At 43.0% G+C, this 15853-nt stretch overlaps 2 protein-coding genes across 3 annotated transcripts; both read right to left on the bottom strand.

The window, feature by feature from the left end:
- Positions 1–3246: 3246 nt before the first annotated feature.
- Positions 3247–11593, bottom strand: FBXO4 (F-box protein 4). Of its 2 annotated transcripts, none has more exons than XM_064438003.1 (7): positions 11456–11593; positions 10550–10785; positions 8637–8857; positions 7556–7631; positions 6874–7052; positions 5793–5968; positions 3247–4740 (listed from the first exon to the last, which is right to left on the bottom strand). In XM_064438003.1, exons 2-7 carry the CDS (start codon positions 10762–10764, stop codon positions 4651–4653), a joined length of 957 nt encoding a protein of 318 aa, XP_064294073.1. In that variant the 5' UTR covers positions 10765–10785; positions 11456–11593; the 3' UTR covers positions 3247–4650. The 2 variants fall into 2 exon arrangements, with proteins under 2 accessions (XP_064294073.1, XP_064294075.1); XM_064438005.1 differs by lacking the exon at positions 11456–11593 and adding an exon at positions 10898–11042.
- On the bottom strand, positions 11222–15317 carry RIMOC1 (RAB7A interacting MON1-CCZ1 complex subunit 1). Its single transcript, XM_064438006.1, has 6 exons — positions 14937–15317; positions 14314–14414; positions 13751–13897; positions 13232–13363; positions 12930–13044; positions 11222–11648 (listed from the first exon to the last, which is right to left on the bottom strand). The coding sequence occupies exons 1-6, from the start codon at positions 15055–15057 to the stop codon at positions 11359–11361; spliced, it is 906 nt and encodes a 301-aa protein (XP_064294076.1). The 5' UTR covers positions 15058–15317; the 3' UTR covers positions 11222–11358.
- Positions 15318–15853: the final 536 nt, after the last annotated feature.

Below are 15853 nucleotides of genomic sequence, written 5' to 3'. Positions count from 1 at the left end.
CTCCAATCTTCAAGAAGGGCGAGAAGGAGGACCTGTGGAACTACAGGCCAGTCAGCCTCACCTCCAACCCCAGAAAGGTGATGGAGCAGTTCATCCTGCAGGTCATCTCCAGGCATGTAGAGGACAAGAAAGTTATCAGAAATAGTCAACATGGATTCACCAAGGGGAGGTCATGCTTGACCAACCTGACAGCCTTCTGTGATGGCGTGACTGGCTGGGTCAACGAAGGGAGAGCAGCTGATGTTGTTTATTTTGACATTCAAAACCCACCTGGACACTGTCCTGTGCCCCCTGCTCTGGGTGTCCCTGCTCATCCAGGGGGGTTGGACAAGATGATCTCCAGTGTTCCCTTCCAACCCCTGCCATTCTGTGATTCTGTGTCCAGTTTTAAGGCTGCAGTATGTGAGATATAAACCAGAGAGAACCCAGGAAAGGGCCGCTAAGACAGTCAAGAGGCTGGAGGACCTGGCAATGCCCAGATCGCTACCTGCAAGCAGTGGCACAGCATGCAGAGAGGACTTTCTGCCTGACCCTGGACAAGCTGTGAGCTCCTTGCTGGGAAGGGTAGACATGATGAATTTAATGCTGGAGGGGGAGCAAGCTAGCGTGGGAGATAATCTCACTGGTTCTTAAATGTATTCCTCTATCCAGATCCACTGTGTTTTGTTGCTTGCTCTGTCTCAGTCATTGAACATCTCTGCTTACACGCCTACCTACATTCTTGATCTGTAGTTTCATCCTCCCAAGGGAACCGAGAGCAGCCTGTGTGCAAACATCCTCTGGCCTGAGATTTAAGAACATGCTCTAGTTATAATATCACCTTCTGTAACTGGCTGAAGAATATAACTTATTTACTTTTGTATGTAAGGAAATTAATCCAGAACCACCAGTGCTAAAATGGCACAAAAACTGAATCACAGATGAAAGCATAAATCACCTTGCAATGATGCCAGCAATTATTTCCATACGTCCTCCTGACAGCGACTCCAGCTGTTCTCTCTAGGTGCAATACTCATCCTACCCTACAAAGCTACTATCTTGATAGCCAGCAGATTAAAAGAAGCAGCAGCATATCCACTGTCTATAAGCCATTGAAAAACACGTCGATTTTGTCTTAGGCTTTTCCATAACTGCATCTGCTTGCTGCCATTTCTGAGAAGGAAGTAAAATCGGCTACTTGAGGCAATTCTGGCAAGTGCGTAGGGAGGCAGGCTGGACAGCGCGAGGGGATGCTGCGGACCAGCAGTGCCATCCAGTGGGACACGCAGCGAGCCACAGCTCCCCTCCGCAGCTGCAGGGAAGCGGAAGGTACCCACTGCTGCTCCCGCCTGGATCCTCCATGACCTCCAGGGCCGCTCTGTTAGAAGGAACTGCGAGGCACCACACAAGCGCCCCTTGCCCTGTGAGCGTGGCAGGTACCCTGGTGTGCTGCTCCGGAGATGGCAGCAGGCATTTTTGTTATTCCAAGTTTCAAAGACTTGAAAGCTAGCACCCCCATGGCCACTTTCCCTTTTGGAATGCTGCTCAGAGGAACCCTCAGTAATTGAATTTTCTTATAAATTACACATATTGTCATTTTAACCTTTTATTCTGCGACCACTGCTTACCTAAACATCCTGCCTCAGTGGGCAGGTAAGCAGTTTGCTTTCTAGCACTGCTAGAATCTTTCATCCCAAGGAGAGTAAGATTTCTGGGATCCAGATCCTGATCGTTTCATTTCTCAAAAACCCATCACAGTTGCATTTGCTGATTCAGGGAATAAATAGTTAAATGTTACTAATGCAATCTAGTGTAGCTCAACAAATGTTGGGGCCCGAGCCAAAACTTAGCCAGGATAATGAGGTAGCCTTGGGCTGTAAGATAACAGGAACAGCCTGCATGCTGACTAAAACTTGTTGCTTTGGGGAAGTCAGAAAGGGTTCAAGACAAGAAGTGCCTAAACAAAGTTACACTGCAGAACTACAGAACTCCTGTCTGGAAACCACCTCATGATCCCTGAGGTTCCACTCAGAAGCACCCAGGACAAACAGGCAACAGCGTCACAACTGCCACTGTTGTAAGGGGCCTCAGGCAAGAATGCACTCAAGGACGTAATCTTCCCAAGCCTGATGGGGAACATCCTGGGCAGATGCAAACAACCTAGCAGCAGGCACCAGTAGAAACCAAGACCAAAGGAACTAAGGACATCTCCATCTAGATAAGAGTCAGAACACCCGTTGAAACCAGCACACCTTGCAATACACTGACAAGATTACTGGATGGGCCAACTCATGACCATATGTGGAAGAAGGGACTTAAAATGCATGGGTAACTAAGACACAAGTATTGTAATTAGTTCCAGGAAATCTAATGCATATGTACATTGAACTGAGCAATATAAGCTTTGCCCACCATGACTTGTGGTGTGCAAGGTAGGAGGAACCATCCCCCTTGCACCCAGCACTGCAATAAACGTATCGGCTTTATAACTCTCCGTGAGTTGTAGAGTTTGTTTCTGCGCCTTATTACTATGATAAACAAAATAGATTTTAAAAAATATTTTTTGTATTAAAAAGTTTTAAAATACATTTTAGTGACATACCAGTATTCCATATCCAACTGATTTTGAATTTGTAACAATTTAAGTCCCAAGTTTAACTGACTTACTACGCTTTTCAACTCAGCATACTCAGCAATTTAAACAGTAGGAAGTGTTTTAGATGAAATTTAAAAGGTAGTGCTAAATGAAATCTGCAGTGCACCTCTGCAACGATTTGGCATTTGAACTCTCAACAGGCTGCTTGCCTCTTCTGTAGCGTGCCTCTGTGTGCCTCAGCTGCGCCTCTGCACAGCGCACACGCTCACCTTCCCTGCCAGTATTAATCCACTGCAACAGTCAGGCAAGCCACCCCACCACTAGCTCTGCAATTTCTGCCATGCCGGAGCTCTGTGACTGTGCTGACTTCTAGCTCCCAGCTTGTTTCCTAGGCTGCATCCTTAAAATGTGTAATTCTTAATTCTCTAAGTTATCCTATCTGTAATATAACCGATGTTCTTTAGGTTAAGAAAAATTACACCCCCTCCATTATCTCCATCTTCTAAAATGACAGTGAATTAGTATCTGTTAAACAGGTAACATTGTTCATTAATGACTAGTGATGACAATAATTTGTTATTGGTTGTGACAGCATGACTGCAAACTGTGCGTGTGCATGCGCATTCATGCACACATGCAGGGTGGCTTAACACACAGAGAAAGACTGTAAATATCTTTTAGAAATAAATTATTCCTCATGAAGAAAGCAGAATGAGGATCTTGCATTAAAAAACCTTATTTGTAGTAGCAAACACAGCAACAGGTTGCTGCATTCAACCCTCTACAGACAGATCATTTGACAATCAGGGAAGTCACTTATACCCAAAGACAACACTTCGTGTGACTATCCTAGCTCATTAAAAAACAAAAAACTTGTCAAATGGCATGTTTCTGGCACAGCTGTGTTACGCACCACACACATGCGCCAGACTGAGGGCAGTTAAAGCTGAATGTGCACCATGTAGCAATTTATCCAGGCACCAGGAAAAAATTGTGAGACTATTGCATTTCCATGGAGAAAGAGAGGAGAAAACCCAAAATACCCAGAACAAAACCAACACATGAACAGGCAAGAAATCCAAGGGGAGTTTCTGATCATTCATCCAATAGCTAAAAAACATTAAGAAGGCGGGAGTGTAGGACCATCCCAAATGACATCAATACGGAAAACGCAACTGCAGCTCTAAAATGTTGTTTTGCTTTTTATAAAAATACTTGCAACTGTGTAGAAAATTTCAGTCAAGTACACTTCACATTGGTAAACGGCCACATCTCAGTAACTGACAGGTCCTAAGTATTTGATAAATGTCCTCAAGTACTAATGATTCTATTTAACATTTATTCAAGACATCAGAGATGTCCAGCTCTAGCTAGTAAATTCACAGCAAGAGAACGCAGAAGATGCTGAAGTCTTTTGTTTGTGATCTTAGTTATTAACCAACCACAAGACACAACCAATTCATACACAGTAGGTTGGTTGGTTGTTTCTAAGAATTTTGGTCTGGGCCAACAATTCTCCCTCAGGTGCTACTTCTTGTCTAGCATTGTTTCTGGAAAAAGTACAGGGGGATTTACTCTTTTGAAAAAAATACTGTCTTTCCGTCAACCTGCTACTGTACAATGTACAGTATATTTTCTTTGGTCAGGAATCATCACTGTCAACATGTCCACTGAGTATACTTACAGAACGTGTGATGCGTGCTACAGGGCTGTGCTGATAAACTAACCTAGCATTACATACATTTACAGAAGAGACTAGATTATCAGATACACTGAGAAAAGATTGCACCCTAAAGGCCCCAGCTCGAAAGGAAGAAAGAAAAAACCCAAAACAACCTAGTTGTCCCCCCAGATCACATCTTCATCAGCTGCTGGAATCCACGCAATCCTACTTGCACTTGTAATTCAGGGCTAAAGTTGGAAGAACGTTAATTATTAAGGTACATGCAGTGAAATATATGCAGGTCTGCCTTTTCAATTTCCCTTCTGCCAGTGCTCTGTCAGGACAAGATTCTCACTTCGTCTGAACTACAGAACATCGAAGTCTCTATACAGTGAAATAATGTGCAGCTCCATCACTGCGCATTTTTACAACTTGCTTCTTCCAGGAGCCACTCAATTCCATTTAGCAATCCAGCTAAAGTTGCAGCTACAGTGTCCTGCACCTGCAAAAATAAAAAGGCTAATGTATTAGAGAAAACAGGTAACAGGATCTAACAGCATTTTAGCATCACTACATGTCTATCCTTAAAGTCAGAAATACTCATATGAAATCTGATTATTATCACTGTTTTAAAGGTCCCTTAGGCAAAAGGGGTTTCTTGAGAGTAAGGTACAAAAAGAAAACACTACTCTCTACAAAATGAATTATAAGCCCCATTAGGAAAGCCTTGCATTCTTGGTATGAAGGTGAATATTATCTCAATTGTTCCATCAGCTATTCTGGAACATTATACTTACTTTATGGATGAGAATCTACCTGAAAATTTTTCTTGTAACTCTTAAAGCAAAAAAGCCGCTAGCTTTAGAATTCAATGCATATTATTAATTCTCAGATTTTCTAATGTATTATGAAGTGGCTATTATAAATTTTATGTTTTAAAAAGCCTGTAAACATTTTCCTTAAGAAAACAAAGAAACTATCTCAAAACAGGATTTTGCTTTTTCTGATTAAGTATTATTCTTCAGACACACAACGTCACCAAAAATAAATTGTGTGTGGCTGAGCCACACTGATACATTCTATGCTTGACAAGCATGAAAGAACTGGTTCAGGACTTCACATGCAAGGTAAAAACTGATTTGTCAAGGCCTCAATATATCACTTCAAGCGAGTGACAGTTAACAGTCTCCTGAAAATGGCAGCAAAATCTAACCTTGTGTCCAAGGCCTTGGGTCATGATTCAGGAATTTAAGATTTAGTTTAACTGAAGCTCCCTTACTCCCTTCAAGACGAGCATTTCGTCCTTCCTTATACTGTGGCTCCATCTGAAGTTTCTTATGGGTTCCTGGGCTAGCCACTTAGCCCCCCTGTGTTCAGATAGGCTAGTGCTTCATCTTAGATGACCAGAAAAACTAAATTCTTAAGCAGAGAGCTCACATACTACTGTTGGAAGCTACATACTTGCTTAGGTAGGTACAGTTCTGGAAATACTGTAAGCCTTAAATTAAATTGAAGCCACACAGAAATAAAAAATGAAGGTGTAAAAGCAAGTACCATCCAGGGCTGACGTAGCAGATTTAGTTGCAACTGATGGGCCATGTAAACACACGGAATTCTTTTCACATTGGCATGAGAGACACAAGACAAAACCAGCAGAGGTCTGTTTGAGGGCCCAAGGGCTGGATCTGTCATTGCCAGAATACGAGCCAGTTCCTCTTGACGATCATGCTCTAAGAAACAATACATGAGTATCAATATATGTAAATCCCAAGGAGAACTTTTGGGGTTTTTTTACTTTAAATATTTAAGATTTCAGAGGTGAGGAAACAGAGGTTAGAAGGGACATGGTTAAATCATCTAGTTCTGCTTGATCACAACACTGGATCATCTGCATGCATGTCACACAGACGTTCACGTCACACTTAGCTGTTATTTCAAGATCTCCATAGATTCTACAGGTCCTTAACATCAGAGTGTTTTCCAAGTACCTCACAGAGATCAAAACTGCAACAAGCCATTAAGAAAAGGCCACACGCTGTACAGTCAGCAGCCCTACCCTACTGACCATAATTTTCTCCTTAGTATATGCCTTCATACTTTTTTACCCTCTTCTTTTCTGAGCTAACCCTTTCCCTCCATTTAAAGTTGATGAATGTGAAGACAAACATCACAATAGGTATTTGGATTATCCTCTTACAGGACTATCCTGATCTGGACTAATTGTATCTTTTACTGCAGTCTTCCTGGTAAAGGTTGTGTTTCCAGGCTTTTACACCAACACTGATGCATTTCAGGATCCTTCTCCCACCCATGCCCTGGGAGTTCTTCCTGTTGCTGTTGTGGGGTTTGTTTTTTTTTTTTTTTTAACCAGACCATTTCCCACATGTAGCTTAGACATCAACCATATTAGAATCCACCATAAACAAGGGAGGGGGCTGTAACCCCTCACAGGTTGATGAGGGAGAGTGCCTAGGATAGGGGACCTCTTCAGCTGGATAAGCCATTAAGAAATAGCACTAACGAACCATTTTTTAAAGAACCAGAATATGCAGTACATCAAAATCCATGTTCTTTGCAATCTTTTATGACATTCCAATCATTCACAAAATATAAATAAATAAAATAAACTCCTTACTTTTATGAGCTTCTGCATTAGCAACATAAATGAATCCATCAACTACTTCGCACACCTTTTTCACTTGAGCTATTACACTGTAGTGCACAGCTTGCTGATTCCCTACTGTGCTGTTCTCTTGGTAGAACATCTTATTCTCAGAAACAGCTTGCTCTGCCCTTGCTCTCCTCCTCTCCACACTGAAAGATATTTCAATATTTCAGTATCCAGGTTAATTAAGAATGCAGAAACTCAATTCTGAGAGTTTAAGCAGCACAGGAAAGGGACAGGAAAATGGCCTGAGCCAGCAAAATAGTTTAATCTTCCCCCAACCCCCTTTCTTTTCTAGTGTGCACATACAGATGGTTAGCAATCTGCAAGATGTGTATGAAGATACACACCAGGTTAAGTTTATAGTGTTTCAAAAGGGAATCAATCAAGGTACGAAGAGGAATAGAAGCACCTGTTAGCAGATGTGTATGACAAATACCTATGTATAAGTTTTGGAAAACATCTATTATTTCCATGTGAAAATTTAGCGTTGGAAAAAGAAAGAAGAAGTGAAGACATGCATTGAAACTTCAGTTTATAAGGGACATCCATATATGTGGATGCATGCATAAAAATCACATGGCAAAAATATGAGGAATAGCATGAAATAATTCGAAAACTACCTTTTTTTTTGGCAGACAACAAATCTTACCTGGTGGTTGAATACAATGTCAGAATATTGAATTTTTGATTGTTATTAAACTGAAAACTGACTCCTGATCCAATTCCTATGGGAAAAAAAAAAAAAGAATATACACGTTTACAACTATTTGGTTAACGGAATACAACTAAGTAGTAGGCTGAAAAGTCTAGTGATGCTATAAAATGGATATATCCAAGCCTAGTTGTCACTGTTAGGGGTAGCATATTTACTATTTCACAAAGACATTTTATACATGCTGTAATTGACTGGAGTTAATTTAATTAAAAACAATTCAATAGTATTAAAAGAAAACAAGGAAGCACTTCCATGTTTCTGATACTTAGACTTAAGCCTAGAAACCTAAGTCAGGGAGGAGCTAGACTTGCGTTTATTAGCCAAAACTGGCATAGCAAAGGCTCTAGTCTGTTTATGCACTGAAAAGGACACAAGAAAGAAAAAAGAACACTAAGAAATTATATTTTCACACCTTCTATAAATACAATTTAATTATTCCAATTCTGCTGGCTGAAATAAACAGTTAAAGAGTCATAAATTTTTGTCTCTGGTTTGGACTGAAGTGAAATTACAGATGTTCAAAACTATGTTTTTGAACATTGAAAAAATCATTCATCTGGTCCTTTAACTCTTTTAAATGAAATTTACAGCATTTGACACCACAAAACTGAATCATATAAAGGATCAGTCTTGACTTCCTGGATAAAAACACAAGTGTGTTTTTTAGCCACTTAATGCAAGTGGTGTCTAAATAAAGTTCTGTCTGCGTTTATCCATTACAGAAGCAGGTGTGACATGGAATTTAAGCTCAAAATAGACATGCAAGGAACAAAATGATCCTCTGATGTTGTGCAAATTTAATCATAAATTCACTGCAGCTGTAATTTTACACCACATGTTCACTGCATGTCTCCTTCTGAATAGAGAGAAAAGATCTTTTTTTTTTTTTACTACTAGGCTATTGAGTTTCAAGGGTGAAAAAAAAAAAAAGCATCCCTTTTCCCTCTTTCTCCCCCAGTGTTTTCTGTGTTCTGTTTACAAAATAAGAAGAGCCAAAACCCAAACCCAGCATTACCATGAATTTGTCTCTGAGGTAGGCCAGCTACTACCAGAATTTCTGGACATGTCATCATCTTTTGCACTAAAGACTCATCCAGCTCTTCCAAACCCGGCCCAAACATAGCGAAGCGAGGTTCTGCCTGAGTCACCAGTGATTGCAGAAAGGAAGTCACAGCCCCATACCGGGGACGGCTTGATTTCAAACTTCTTCTACCCTGAGGACAGCTTTTTTTATATCTGTGTAAGACACACGCAACTAGAAATTAAACACAAAATACTAAAGAGGTATTAATCAAACAACATAAATTGATTTGTGTCCCACACTTCTCGCACTTTGTTACTGGTACAACTCAAGCACAGGTCAAAAATGATAAAGTTACAAACTGATGGTTTCAAGCACCAGTACAAAGCAGGTAAAGGCATCAGTCCTTCTGAAGTCCAAATACTGACTTTTTGGACCGTAGTACACTTCTGCCAATAGAGCTTTCAGTTTACTTTAAAAAACAAAATTTTAAAAATTTACAAATTCCCCCACCCTCGCTGAACACACAACACTGGTAAAATAAAATCAAAGCTAATGAGTCACATACTGTATAAAAAAATAATATACTTTTGAGTGCATTTCAATGCTTAATTAGATCACTTTTGTGTTTAACAACTATGAAACAGGTAGCTCCACCTGGAAAGGACCATTTACCCCGTAGGCACAGAGAACGCATGTTGTGCAAGGAGACTGGTGGTGTCTGCAAGCTTATGTGCTCATTTGATGCGGGAGCTAGAAGGCATGTAAAGACTTTGGTAATCAAGGGAAAGAAGTAACAGCCATGGAAGCGACAGACATCCTAGAGAAGCAGCTTCAGTCTTTGCTTCTGTGGTCATGGTGGGCTGCTGCCGGACAAATTACTTCAAGGAAACATTAAAAGTGTGCTCCTCTACACCCAAACTGAGCCACTTCAGTGGAGATCAGCAAAAGCATTAAGTGCTCACAGACACAATGGCAATCAGTGTCAGGTGGTTCCACATAGGTGATGCTCTGAAGTATCTGGGCTTAAAGAGATTGAAAGCCAATGTTCAAAATCAGTAGATACTTTGCATTTCAAAATCTGGGTGTGTCTTTCCATCTGTAAAGCAAGGATGAAGGGCACAGAGACTACAGAGGTTAGTGCACTTATGAAGGAAATTTCATGAAAGCACCTCTGGAAAATTTAACTGCAAATTTAAAAGCAAATTACTGCAAATTAGTTACAGGAATTGAATGAAGTTTAAAAAAAGACCAACACAGAATAATCTGCTTGTCTTAAAAAGAGTTCTTCTCAGTCATCCAAACACATGATGAATGTAGCTATGCTTTTCAACTATACTAGCTGAAACCACAGACTTCGTCTTACGGCCTTTAACCATCAGAGGTAAAACATTACTACTTTTTAGTCTGTGTACGTTAAAAAAAACCTGTTTTGTTTTCCCCTAGTTCTTCCAGATAAGATGCAAAAAAAGAAAAATTCATTCAATTTGCTGTAGTTTGAAGACTTTGTAGTACTTTTATTAAAATATGAAAACATTTGTCATTGTACTGAACCCATTTTTATCAAGATTAACAGCATGTACAATTTCTGGGATGACTGTTTTCCTGTGGCATAGGAGACGTGCAGTTTACAAGAGTTTTAATCCTTTTATAACGTTAGCTTTGACTTTTGGGGTTTTATTTTTAATGTCTTACATCCTTGTTGAATTCCAAACAGAAAGAGCCAACCAAACTGTTAAAACAGGAAATTGTATTTCCAAAATAAACAATGGCTTCGAGGCACATCAAAATTTAAGTAGCAGCTTCCAGCACAGCTTTACCGCTGGAAAAATGAAACATGCCTGTGGGCTGAATATTACTGCTGTAGAGCGACTGTAAGTCGTGGAAGGGAATATGGAGATACTCACACTGCCATGTAATCGTACAGCGCATTGTCGCTGACCTCTGAAAAGGCTTTATTAAAAATCTCCACATCTGGGAGCGATTTCCAATCAACGGATGTCCAAAAGGGGAGATCCCTCAGGAGAAAATACCTCCACAGCAACGGATCTTGCACAGCCACCCTCCAATAACAACTCGTGCTTCCCAAATGGCACAGATCTTGGGGCGAGAGGAAGGACATGATCTTCAGCTGTACGTCGATCTGAAAAACGTCCAGAGCAGCGGTTTAAGGGTAACTGAGGAAGCGGGGGGTGGGGATGCAAGGGAGGCGGGATGGCGACATTTCCCTCCCCGCTCCCGCCGCCCCCACTCACCGGCAGCGCCTGCAAGGCGCTCACCTCCTCCGCGTCCTCCGGGAGCGATGGAGGCGGGGGAACACCGAACGCGCGTTCGCGGTTCCCCCGCCTCCATCGCTCCCGGAGAACGCGCAACCGATCCCTCACGGCGGCCTCCAAACTGCCCCGCTCCTCCGGCCGCAATCCCGCCGCCGCCCACCCCGGACCCAGCGCGCCTGCGCCAGTGGCCGAGGCGGGACGGAGGGACGGTCCGCTCCACCCCCCACACCTCCCTCATACACTCGATCATGTCGTGCGTTCTTTTGTCTTCCCCCGAGAAATACTCCGTTCAGACTTTGGACCTGTATTCCAGTAGTTCTCTGAATGCGTGTTTTTAATGCAACAAAAGTATACATTTTTATAAGAAGGGTCACACACTGAAGCAAAGCCCACCTCCCTCAGCCCCTCTTCAGACACAAGCTTGGCCAAAGCAGCCGGTTTCACTTGGGGGATTTCACAAAGTAACACAACATTCCTTTCGCAGTTGTTGTGTTCCACCCTTGGCCTTTTAAAGGTCCCTCACATATAGCCACGTACTTCGTTAATATGTTTTTGCCCATTTCTCGGAAATCCAGCGACATGCTCTGTGATCTGTGGCCCAGGTCACTGTTAGACACTGAATCTGTCATCTCAAGGCTTTCCTGCTTCCCTTCTCCACAGTGCCGCAGCCCCCAGTAGCACATTTCTCCACTGTACATCATTGCCAGTAAGTGAGTGTCACTAAATATACCTGCAAAAATAATTTAGATTAAGTACTTCATTGTTCTTCTATAAGCAAATACATGGCTCGTTAACTTCTATTTTTTTCTTCAGTAACACTGGAAAAAAATTCCAAAAAGGCAGTATAAACCTATTAAATAAGTACATAAAAAACCCAAATTTTAAGCATGAGATGAATGACACTGTCCAGAAGAGAACCTGGATAAAGGCCTTGCTCACTATACTATCCGTTTTGCCCCACCATAATGCTAAAACTTTAAGATTTCCTAATACATGTTATTCTCATAATTGTGTTTGTCTTACAGAATTTCCATATTTCTTTACAATCCATTCAGCACAGGCTTGATTATGCATATTTATTTTAGAGTACTCCTGTGCCTCTCACAATTTAAGCCTAAAAGACGATGCTGTTTGAGCATCATCTTAACTCAGGTTAACCAGCAGAAGCTTTAGTATTCAAAAAGAAAGCCACGTGTCCATCATCACTGGGGGAAGAAAAAAAAGTCCTGCTAAATACATCCACAAATTGGTTACTGAACTTGGCTTAGCATTGTGGAGCTGAATTGGAGCAATGCCACTTTCAGATGAAATTAAGAAGGTGCTCCATCTCCCTGTAGTCAGAGCAGGATAGTTTTGAGTGCATACCACATGGACATCATGTCAGCACCAGTTATTTTACCTTACAAATCCCCCCCTGCTGCCTCACTCTGCCTGCATCACGCTGACACAGCCTCAGATCCTCGTGTAAATGTACTATAGTAGTGCAACTGACATAGAGCCATGTAAAGCAGAGACAGAGACAATAAGTTTGCCAAGTCTAACCATTTCTGCACGTACTTTCTACCTGTGTGAAGTTCGTAATTCTGTGTTCATATCCATATTCTCCTAGATCTGAACATGAAGACCAACATGGGAGCATTTAGCACCCTCTGCAGGCATACTAGCTCTTCCAACGTTTGTCAGCTGGTTACTGGGTGGTTGTAAAACACTCATGCTGTGCATAAAACACCCATTGCCTCAGTTCACTTTCCTCCAGTGCGCTCAAAAACATAGAGAAAATGAGCAGTGCCACCTCCTAAAATCCAGGAGTCAACAAGAAGGGGGGAGGAAGGGCGAGCACTGCTGCCTACTTATCTCACCTTTTTTTTTTTCCTAAAAGGTGACAGTTTTTGAATACAAAAGAAGTCAAACAACAAAAATACACAACAAACCATCTCATAAAGTGAAGCAGTTATTAACAGCAGCAGGTTGTGAGGTTTTTGGAGGTTTGGGTTTTGTTTTCCTTTTTTACCTTCACTGAGTAATCTAGCTGTGTCTTTATCTTGAAATGAGATGTCTTCATTTCGCTGAAGAGGACATCTAAAGCTAAGCATCTTCATCAAGTAATGAACTCCATCATTAAGACACTGAGTACAGTTAAAAAAAGGAAAAAAACCCTTTCAGATAAGTTCTGATTAATTTAACAGTAGCCAGAAATACTTCTACGAATTTCCCCAAACCCTGTTAAAAAGAAAAAAACCTGTATTTTAAAAGCAGAGAGTTAAACTTTAAAACTCTATGCACATGTTCATAGAACTTTGAAATCAACTTTACCTTTTTAAATATGGCAATGTTTGCTTGTAGCCATTCACTCCTTTCTTTTGCTGTATGACAATACATGTAAAGCAGGGCTCCTTTCCTCCAGTAAAGACATTCTAATAACTCTGCACCAAGGATACTGATGGGCTGAAACAGAATCCAACAAACTGGGCTAACCCAAAAAGTAAACCATCTGAACTACTTTGTATATACACTCACACATAAAGTGTTGTATTAAGTCTGTAACTTTAGAGGCTGAACTTAACAGCAACAGTCACAAGCCTAATACTTTGGATTTAAACTGCCAAAAGCACAAAGAATCATGAAATGTCAGCAAGAAAAATTCGAGGCACACAACAAGTTCTTTGAAGAAGTATTTTCAGGAATATCTATTTAAGTACAAACAAGACTTGAAATTTTTTCAAAAGGTCTTGAAGTTGAAAATACAAAATCTAAACTACTGTCCTGGTTCAGATTTTTTATTTTTAAATAATGAAATAATTAATTCTCTGCCTGAATAATATTAGTACTCACTTCTTCATTTATGTTGCATTCCCTCACTAGGCCTTCTGGTTCTGAAAGAATACAAATAAGTTCTTTAACTTTTTGCAAGGAAGATTCTTCTGGAAAATCTTCATCCACAAGCTGATTTTCCTCAAAATATGTAATGTCTAGGACAGCCTATGAAAACATGAAGATACACAATGTAAAAATGCCACCAGCAAAATAATCGAATGGTGGTGGGCAGTAACATACAAGCTTGTTACAGTGTATAAGACGTTGCAATTTTAAAGTAATTTTTAACATTTAGTTTACGAAACTTTCAAAAGTTAAAAAGTTTAAAAAGCTAGAAGTATTGCAAGATTACTGACAGTGAATGTAAACTCAAACCCCTTCTGTTCTGACAATACCAGCACAATTGTTATCGACTCCAAGTTAGCCGGGCAAAAGCAGCCCCGCACTTGAGGGATGTTCACTGCACATAGCACATAATGGAGACACCCCTCGGCCATGCCCTTTCGCACATCCCACCCTCTCCCATTCCCTACACAGCAGCCTTTCTTGAAAGGGAGTTCTTAATGGTTTGTATATACTACCTGCGTAAAGAGCTGCAAAAGCACGGAAGGTTGTTCTTTCCCTTCGTTACAGAGGCCCTTCAATTTGCCCAGAGTAGCAGAGCCCTTTGCTAGGAAGGTATCTGAAAGAACACAACGCCTTCTTAGCACTGAAAAGCACTCGGCAAGATCCCTGCTTACTCTCCCTTTTCACTTCAGACGGTTTTATCTATCCTTGCGGTATACACAGAGTGGCTGAACAATACGGCCTTTAAGCAGGCCCGCTGTCCTGTCAGACCACACCCTTCCCGACTAATTAAGGGCATTCCTAGTTACGGTCTAACGTTTCAGAACCAACTTCGCACGCTCCATTTGCAAAGAAGTAATATACCAAACGCACAACTCGCTAACGCGTGGCTACGCGATTCAGCCCGCCGCCGCCCCGCTCCATGCAGGAGGCTCCAGCCGGCGCCTCCCCAGCGCTCTGCGCCCGGGGCCCCTCTCCCTGTTGAGGAGGCGGGGGAAGCGGGGCCCTCAGCGGCCGCCCCCGCGCCTCGGGCCCGCTCCCGCCGCCCTGTGGAGAGGACGGAGAGAGCGGAGCAGCCCGGGGGGAGGCTGGGCCGGCCTCGGCCCCGTTCCGTCCCCTCCCTCCCGCCGCCTCTCACCGTCGCCGCCCGCTCCCCCGGGCGCCGCCAGCCGCCGGCCCAGCGCCGCCAGCCGCGGCCACAACGCGGCAGCCGCACCCCCCGCCTCGGCACCCCCCGCCGCCGCCGCCGCCGCCTCCATCACCGCCCGTCGGCCCGCCCCGCCCCGCTCGGCCCGGCCCGGCCTAGGGCGTCGCGGCGTGGCTGCAGCTTTGGCGGCGGCCCGGGGTTGCTGCGAAGGCGGGCCAGCCGGCGGGGCCTGCCGCTGGGGCGGGGAGCGGCGCGCAGGCGCTGAGGGGCCGCGCCTCGCCGGGGGCGCCGCCGGGGCGGGAGAGGAGGCAAGGCAGAGCGGCGCCGGCGGCAGGGTATAGCTGGCCTCGCCTGGTCCGCTGTCCAGGGCGGCGGGCGGGCCGGTACCGGGGCGGGCTCGGCAGCGCGGCCCGGAGGCTGGCAGTTAGGCTGTACTGCTATGTGGACTGTTTTATAACGGACACACGTGGCTGCTGCAGAGTGGTGTGTGCCGGAGTCCCCGGGGAGAGTCCTCGGCATGTCCCGGTGCTGTCCCCATCAAACCGTGCTCGCCGGCCTCCCTGCGAAGTAGGTCTTGCCCGTGAGCGAAATGAAACGAGTGCTGAAAGGCAGCGAGGTTTTTTAAGGCGAAAACCATATAATTTAAAATCAAATATAGCTTTATTGGTGATCTTTTTTTTTTTACTTGGGTTACCTAAGACATAGAGGTGCAACTGTTTAAGAGTTAAATCATCTTGAAACCGTATACCTTTGGATAGAGGAATGAGACCTTTTGTTCCAATTTTTTGTCCCCCTTTAAATAGCGCAGTTAATCAACTTCAGACAGACATGCTAAATAGCTTCCATGGTATGAGAGGAAAGCAATAAGTATTCCTTTTATTTTTAACAAAAATCCTGCTACTACCCCA

The sequence above is a fragment of the Phalacrocorax carbo genome, chromosome Z (genome assembly GCF_963921805.1).
Source record: "Phalacrocorax carbo chromosome Z, bPhaCar2.1, whole genome shotgun sequence".
Classification (NCBI taxonomy): domain Eukaryota; kingdom Metazoa; phylum Chordata; class Aves; order Suliformes; family Phalacrocoracidae; genus Phalacrocorax; species Phalacrocorax carbo.
The sequence above is the reverse complement of the archived record's forward strand: the minus strand, read 5'-3'. Positions and strand labels throughout refer to the sequence as shown.